This window comes from Myotis brandtii, unplaced genomic scaffold (assembly GCF_000412655.1).
Source record: "Myotis brandtii unplaced genomic scaffold, ASM41265v1 scaffold915, whole genome shotgun sequence".
Lineage (NCBI taxonomy): Eukaryota > Metazoa > Chordata > Mammalia > Chiroptera > Vespertilionidae > Myotis > Myotis brandtii.
Genome location: NW_005371769.1, coordinates 774,591 through 782,831, shown reverse-complemented (window position 1 = coordinate 782,831; position 8,241 = coordinate 774,591). Strand labels below are relative to the sequence as shown.

Genomic DNA, 8,241 nt, shown 5'->3' with positions numbered 1-8,241 from the left:
GTTGGTGTTGAGGGCTTTGAACGCTGTGTTTGAGGACCCTGTGGACAGCTCCTTGCACTTACATTTGCAGGGAGAGGCCTGGTCTGCAGGTGAGAGCTCAGTCCAGGGAGCCTGCCAGGAGGGAGGGGAGCTGGCCATAGGGCCGCCGGCCTGGGCGGTGGCCTCGTCTTGAGGAACGCAGTGCTGGACGCTTTGAGACCGGCACCGGATGCCGCCCTCCGGTGCTTTGTTGGGGCTGGACATGTGCTGGCTGCTCAGGGACTGGGCTTTGGCAAGCCCCGGGTCCCAGGTGCTGGTGGGTGGGCGGCTGGGGCTGGACGACGGGCAGGGGCTGGCTTCCTCGGCCTCTGCTGGCTGCAGAGTGGGCGCCTGGTCTGAGGGCAACGTGCAGGCCGGCTGGGGCTTGCCTGGCGCATCCAGGGGAGCACAGAAGGACGGGGTGGGCGAGGGGCCCTGGCTCTGGACTTTGCTCATGACGTTGGGCTCCTCCTCAGGCTCCGGCCAGAAGCGAGGGGCACTGGCCATCCTGTGCATGGATTCGATGAGCCGCCGGCAGTTGCCCTTGATCACGGGCGGCCGCTCCATGAAGAGCAGCCGCGGCACGATGTCCAGGAAGACGCGGCGCACCCAGGCGGGCATGGAGTGGGTGCGCGGGGAGCGGTGGTGCACGTTGAGCACGAAGACGGTGATGATGATGGAGAGCGTGACGAAGATCATGGTGAAGAGCAGGTATTCGCCGATGAGCGGGATGACCAGGGAGGTGGAGGGGATGATCTCGGTGATGAGCAGCAGGAAGACGGTGAGCGACAGCAGCACGGAGATGCACAGCGTGACCTTCTCGCCGCACTGGGAGGGCAGGTAGAAGACCAGCACCGTGAGGCAGGAGAGGAGCAGGCAGGGGATGAGGAGGTTGACGGTGTAGAAGAGCGGCAGGCGCCGGATGATGAAGGCGTAGGTGATGTCGGGGTACACCTCAGCGCAGCACTCGTACTTCCTGGTGTTGTAGGTGCCCACGGCGTCCACGAGGACCCACTCGCCGCTCTCCCAGAAGCCCAGCCGGTCCACGTGGCTGTGCATGCTCACCAGGTCGACCTTGGCCTTGTCGTAGGTCCAGGACCCAAACTTCATGGTGCAGTTCTGCTGGTCGAAGGGGAAGGAGGTGACGTCGATGCTGCAGGAGCTCTTGTAGATGGCAGGCGGCGTCCACTGCACCCGCCCGTCGTGGAACAGGTGGGCCTTAGTCAGGTGGGTGACGGTGAAGTCCCCGTCCGCGCTGGGCAGGGAGAGAGGGGTGAGACCCAGGAACAGGTGGCCCTGACGCCTGGCCCCCAAGGCGCCCGCCATGCACGCACCTGGTCGTGAGTCTAGGCCCCGGGCAGGTGTCACCTGGCTATGCCACTCTCTCAGCCTCACTTTCTCCACTAGGCCCAGGCTCTCTCTCCACTCTGACCTGGTGTGGCCCACACACAGGAGGAGGCAGCAGCCATTCCGCAAGCCCCTCGGACAGCCCTGCCGCCTTCGGCTCTGAAATGCTCACGGGAAATCTCTCCTCGGCCCCGAGAAACCCGCACTGACCGTGCCGCCCGCCTCATGCTGGTCTCAGCAGCAGGTGAGCCCAGCCTTGCAAGGCCCCGCTCTGCACGTGGGGCCCGCCACCCCGTGGGGCAGCAGGAGCAAGGCTGTGACCCCCACGGCAAGGCTGGGCCCCTCCCCGTTGGCTCCTCTGTGCCTGGCAGAGGCGAACATGGCCGGCAGTTTCGGGTCCCTCCCTCCCCCGCAGGGTGTGGCATCGGGGTTGGCCGTGAGTCCGGAGCCCTTCTAGGCGGGGCTTGCTGTGTGGGGCTGCGGCTGGTCCAGGTTCCTGCTCCGGGCCCTGAGATGCCCCAGGACTGTGACACCCTCTGCCCCAAAGGGACCACGTGGAAAAGCCTCGGGTGGACAGCACAGCCTCACGTGCATGACTTCCAACCAGGGGCGCCCCAAAGCCATCAGAAAAGCGGGGCCCTGCTCGCCCTTCCCCTCACCTATCAGCTCAGCCTGGACACACAGCCATGCTCAGGTGCACATGTCTGGCCAGCAGCCACCGCTGCCCCTGGAAATAGGCCTCTTCAGTGGCTGTGGCCCGGCCAGCATCAGCCACCAGCTCCTCGCCCTCCCTCCAGGCCGTGTCCAGAGTCTGGGCACTGACCACAGCCCCACAGAGAAGCTGGTGTCCACCCGCTACCTCCCACGGGTCCTGGCAGGGAGGAGAGGGTGGAGGGTTGGGGTGGCAGCTCCCACTCTCCTGGGCTGCAGCCTGGGGGTGTGCACAGGTCCCAGAGCACATGGGAGGTTTCTAGCTCTCCCGGGAACATGACGCTCCCCTGGGTCCCAGAACGCTGAGCTGATGCATATTCTCTGGATCAAAGGTCCTGGGGGGGTGTGTCTTGGGGAGTTGAGCATGGACCCCAGGTGGCTGGGTGGCTGGAGGACTCGGTCGTGGTTCAGACCAGTGGCTTGCGGAGAGCAGAGAGCTTGCCCGCCCGCTCCCCTCCCCGACCCCACTAATGCATCCTGAAACCATCTCCCAGGTGCCTCACATGCCGCCATCACTGCAATCAATTGCGTTGGAAGAGGAGCGAAGTCGTTCTTAACCAAAGAGCAACCCTTTGTAGGTCAGGCCCAGCACCCGGGGCAGGAGGGGCTGTGTGCAGGGCTGTGGGGAGGCGGGGCTGCGTTCAGATAGGGGAAGGGGCGATGGGGAGGGGAGCTAAGTGCTTCTCTTTGTGAGCATGTCCAGAGCCTGGCCCCAGGCGTGGATCCAGCGATGACCAAGCAGAGGCCAGGGACTTGGGGGGATGGCAGGCTGCCCAGGACAGCAACCCTGGTCAGGGTCCCGGGAGAGACAAGTCTGAGCCCAGTGCCGGCCGCGGCTGTGCCTGGAAACCGTGGCTCCAGCACAGAACACCGCCCACCCATCAGATTTCGCTGGGCTGTTCACACGGGAGTGTGAGGAGCGGGCCTGGGGCCTGCGGTGGGGGCTGCGGAGATGAAGGGGGGACCAGGCCCGAGAGCTGGCCCGGGCAGGCCCTGAGAGGAGCCTGCACATCTAGGCTTCTGGAACGAAGAGCAGCGTGTGGGGCAGGGGACAGGCTCTGAAAATGACTCCAGGTTGCATGGGAGCAGCTCAGGGCCTGCAGTCAGGGGGCAGTGCCAGCCCCTTTTCCCGGCTCCTGGGGAGAGAGGCCAAGGTGGAGCTAGGAGGTGGCCACCCCAGGCGCCCAGGCCGCACCCAGGCCCCCGCTCTCCTAGCTGCTCTAGGTGAGATCCAGACACGGCCGCCTCTGGCTCACCAGCCTCGGTGGAGCTGCCACCCTGCCCACGAGCCCCTGCCCTCGGGCTCACTTGTTGTAGAGCACGATGTCTGGCCGCCAGATGAGCTCGGAGGGGATGCGGATGGAAGTCACGTTCTCGTAGTCCCTGGGGTCCCAGCGCAGCTTATAGTCCCGCCACTCCTGCACGGGCAGGAGAACGCTCAGCTGAGGGACGGGCAGGGCTGGGGGCGGTGGCCGCGGCGCCCCTCCCACTCACCTGCTTCACCCACACATTCGTCGTCATCATCTGGTTCTTCTCGTCCTAGGACAGAAACAAGGAAAGAAGTCGCGGCGCCTGCAGTGACGGGCCCATGGCTCTCTGGCCCTGACTCTTCTTCCCCACAGGCCAGGCCAGGGCTGAACACGGGAGAGTGAGCACCGCATCTGCGGAGGTAGCCACGCCCAGGGAGGGAGGCCCAGAAGGCACTTAGGGATATGGCGGCAAGGCCCCCAACCTTTCCAGAAGCAAAGTGAGGACAAGGTTTGGCCAACTGTATAGGCAGCTGGGGCTGGCCCTCCCCCAGCTGTGGGTGGGTGTGTGGGGAAGGGGGCACCCCAGCTGTGGATGTGTGGGGGGAACAGGGACACCAAAGGCGACCTGCATTGCTCTGTCACAGCTGGGCAGCCCCTCTGCATATGGGCCCCAGGTGAGAGGCACCCGCCCCTCCTGCTGCCTCCAAATCCACCTTGGTGTGCACCGGGCGCCTCGCTACCAGACTCTGGTCAGGGTGGGCCTTGCTCCTCCAGGGGACAAGCTCCCAGCCCCCTGTTTGGGGAGAAGAGATCATGTCCCCAGGCATGGCCCTTGGTCCAGCTCTCCTGCAGGCCCGCCTGGGACAGGCCCTCAGCTGACCCAGTGGGACCCCCACAAGAAAAGGGTGCTGAGGAGTATGTGACCTCAGGAGAGCCAAGAAGCGATGGCTGCCCGTCCTGCCTCCCCTCCGGGTGGACGGCCTGCCCCTGGAGGCCCCATCCCCGACCACAGGCTCCAGACCCTTCCAGGGGACAGCCTGCCTCCCTCCCAGCGGCCTGCCCAGCCCACGCGTGCAGCGTCAGCCCAGGGCCTGGAAAGCACCGGTGCCTTGGGCTCCTCTGTAGGCGGGAGCTCACACACGCGAGCACTGGGGCCAACACAGACTGGCAGCAAATGATGAGCCCCAGGGGGATGGGCGAGGAGGCCCTTGCACCCACCACCTGGCCCTGGGCCTCCGCAAAGGCGGCTCCTCAGCACCTCTGAAGGCGTGTCCTCAGTCAGCCCCAGAGCTACAGCGGAGCCCGGAGCTGGCCCCACCCTGCCTGGTGCTGCCGCGGGCCTGGAGTCTCCGGGATAGTGCTAGCTCCCTCTGGCCTTGGACTCTCCTGGACAAATTGGGGAGATGGGCGATGTGGGGAGAGAGGAGCCCCAAGGAGCTGGCAGGAGGCCAGGCCTTGGTGCAGCCGGAACCTTGAGTGGCAGCCAGCGGACACCTCCACCAGCCACCACTTTGAACTGCCCTGGATGGTGAGGGCAGAAGGATGGTGAGGGCAGAAGGGCGGTGGGGGCAGAAGGACGGTGGGGGCAGAAGGACGGTGAGGGCAGAAAGCAAAGTGAGGACAAGGTTTGGCCAACTGTATAGGCAGCTGGGGCTGGCCCTCCCCCAGCTGTGGGTGGGTGTGTGGGGAAGGGGGCACCCCAGCTGTGGATGTGTGGGGGGAACAGGGACACCAAAGGCGACCTGCATTGCTCTGTCACAGCTGGGCAGCCCCTCTGCATATGGGCCCCAGGTGAGAGGCACCCGCCCCTCCTGCTGCCTCCAAATCCACCTTGGTGTGCACCGGGCGCCTCGCTACCAGACTCTGGTCAGGGTGGGCCTTGCTCCTCCAGGGGACAAGCTCCCAGCCCCCTGTTTGGGGAGAAGAGATCATGTCCCCAGGCATGGCCCTTGGTCCAGCTCTCCTGCAGGCCCGCCTGGGACAGGCCCTCAGCTGACCCAGTGGGACCCCCACAAGAAAAGGGTGCTGAGGAGTATGTGACCTCAGGAGAGCCAAGAAGCGATGGCTGCCCGTCCTGCCTCCCCTCCGGGTGGACGGCCTGCCCCTGGAGGCCCCATCCCCGACCACAGGCTCCAGACCCTTCCAGGGGACAGCCTGCCTCCCTCCCAGCGGCCTGCCCAGCCCACGCGTGCAGCGTCAGCCCAGGGCCTGGAAAGCACCGGTGCCTTGGGCTCCTCTGTAGGCGGGAGCTCACACACGCGAGCACTGGGGCCAACACAGACTGGCAGCAAATGATGAGCCCCAGGGGGATGGGCGAGGAGGCCCTTGCACCCACCACCTGGCCCTGGGCCTCCGCAAAGGCGGCTCCTCAGCACCTCTGAAGGCGTGTCCTCAGTCAGCCCCAGAGCTACAGCGGAGCCCGGAGCTGGCCCCACCCTGCCTGGTGCTGCCGCGGGCCTGGAGTCTCCGGGATAGTGCTAGCTCCCTCTGGCCTTGGACTCTCCTGGACAAATTGGGGAGATGGGCGATGTGGGGAGAGAGGAGCCCCAAGGAGCTGGCAGGAGGCCAGGCCTTGGTGCAGCCGGAACCTTGAGTGGCAGCCAGCGGACACCTCCACCAGCCACCACTTTGAACTGCCCTGGATGGTGAGGGCAGAAGGATGGTGAGGGCAGAAGGGCGGTGGGGGCAGAAGGACGGTGAGGGCAGAAGGATGGTGGGGGCAGAAGGGTGGTGGGGGCAGAAGGGTGGTGGGGGCAGAAGGACGGTGGGGGCAGAAGCCTGACATGGCTGGGGACAGGGCACACTGACGGGGTCTCCCTGCTAACGGGGCCCCTGCTGGCCCTTTCTGCCCCAGGGGGGATGGGCAGAGTAGGCTACGGCCTCTCCCGCCTCCCAAATATTGCCCAAGTTGGCAATGCTGTGCTCATCCTATTTCACAGGGGAACAGATAGGCAGGCAGCCTGGCACCAGGTCCCCCACACACCTCCCTGAGCCGACTCAATGTTAAGGTCCTGGCAGGGGCAGGGATGGGCATCTGGGAATATCTGTAGCCCCCTATAGCTGGACAAACCAGGCTCCCAGAGGCCCCTCCTTGCCAGGCTGGACAGACCCACACACTCCAAGGCCCTCAGGAGCCCAACCCAGGTGGTGTGCCCATCACCCAGTCAGATCACACCCGCAGGATGAACCCTAAACCCAGAGCAGCAGTCATTCGAAGGCTGGATCCTCCTAGGAACCCCTGTGGCCCCTAACCACGAAGATAAACACCCCTCAGACCTATCCGAGACTCCCCCAAAGCCTGCATTCCAGACCTGTAGGTAATGGGGGGCTCCTGAACCAGCTTGAGGACAGGTATTGCCCCATCAGGTGCACAATTCACACAAAAGCCCCACAACTTGACCTGGCACCGGCCCCACCCCACAGAGACATCTGCCCTTGGCCTCTGAGGCTGGCAGCCTGGCCCACTGCTGACCACCTGGCAGTGTGTGTCCCCACGTGGGGCAGAGAAGGACCAGGCCTGGGGCAGGTGTGCACAGCATCTGCCTCTCCTCCAGATCCCACCACAAAAGTGCACTTGCTGGACTCAGGCAGGGGGCCGTGCAGGCTCCTCAGCCCGGCACCACCTCCAGGACCATGTGTGACAGCCAAGGCCCAGAGCTCCCACCCTTGCACCTACCACGTCAATGAGCTGGGCGATGGACAGGCCAAAGTGAACAAGGACCACGTCCGAGATGTTGGCCACGGGCCGGGACCACTTGTTGTAGCCAGAGAAGAGTTTCTTCAGCAGCCGTTCCTCTGCGTGAACCCGAGTCTCCACGTGGCCGCTCACTGAGGACAGGCAGGCGTGTGGCTCAGAAGCAGGGTCCAGTGGCCCCCAGGCTGCCCCTCCAGCCTCATGCCAGGCTGTGCTCAGCCACCCTGCTTTCTTCCATCTCTCCTGGCACATGCTACTCACCTCAGGACCTTTGCACAAGCTGCCCTACTCCCCACTTCCTTACGGAAGCCTTTCCAGCCCCCTCAGTCCTTCCTAGCATGGGCACCTCACCACAGAAGTGTTCAGCTGTCCCCACAAGCACTGATTTGGATGAGTCCCTCTTGGGGACTGTATCTCCAGCCACCAGCAGAGCCGTGAGAACCTTGCTTCAAAGCACAGGTGGGGAGTGAGGGTCCAGCCACCCAGAGCCGCTTTCAGTGGTTGCCAGCAAGCCCAAGGCTAGCCCCGGAGTTACCATCTCCTCAGGGACATCTCAGTGCTGACTCTGACAACCAGCCCAGCACCCTGTGTTCTTGGATGGACACACACAGACTGCCCTCCAAGAAGGCTGGAGTGAGCCCCCAGTGGGGAGGTCCAGTCTGTGGTCTCATGGCCTCCCTGGCACCTGCATCACAAGGGGGACTGGGAGACCCCCTGCCCCTGCTTCTCTCAACTTGCCCTGCTCACTTGCGAGTCATCTACAGGATATGAGGAGGGCTGTGCACCCCTGGGGTCGGTCCTGGACCCAGACCCTGCCCTCCCAGCCCACAGCTTGGACCTTGCTCCCTGGTGCCTTTGACCAGGAAGGTGTAGCCACCCCTCAGTGGGGAGGCCAGGGGTTCAATTCCCTCAACCCCCCTGAATAGCAAGGTGGTTGCTCAGGGCAGGGGAGGTGGAGGGGGCTGGAACTCCCCCGCAGAGGCCACCTCTCTGATCCCCCAAACCAGGAGCAGGCGTGGGGGCAGGGTCTGCAGGTTAATTTGGCTGGATGGGTGCGGGGGAGGGGTGGTGAGATGGGGCCTCTTCTCTCCACCCAAGTCGGAGCTTCTGGGTCCATTTCCTCAAATAGCAGCCCCCACCCACCCAAACCCCTCTCCCCACATTCGGGCGGGTTAACTCCGTTCTCGCCCTGCTCAGCCGGCGCCGAAGGGCAGCCTCTGC

The 8,241-nt window shown here is 64.7% G+C and overlaps 1 protein-coding gene across 1 annotated transcript in view; it reads right to left on the bottom strand.

Moving 5' to 3' along the window:
• CHRNA4 (cholinergic receptor, nicotinic, alpha 4 (neuronal)) overlaps window positions 1-7,377 on the bottom strand; it is a 9,432-nt gene extending 2,055 nt beyond the window's left edge. Inside the window, exons 1-4 of the mRNA XM_005885609.2 lie at window positions 7,003-7,377; window positions 3,571-3,615; window positions 3,385-3,494; window positions 1-1,273 (exon numbers count right to left, since the gene is read on the bottom strand). Coding sequence (XP_005885671.1) covers window positions 1-1,273; window positions 3,385-3,494; window positions 3,571-3,615; window positions 7,003-7,272 — 1,698 coding nt within the window. The 5' untranslated portion in view covers window positions 7,273-7,377. The remainder of the gene's footprint in view (window positions 1,274-3,384; window positions 3,495-3,570; window positions 3,616-7,002) is intronic.
• Window positions 7,378-8,241: the final 864 nt, after the last annotated feature.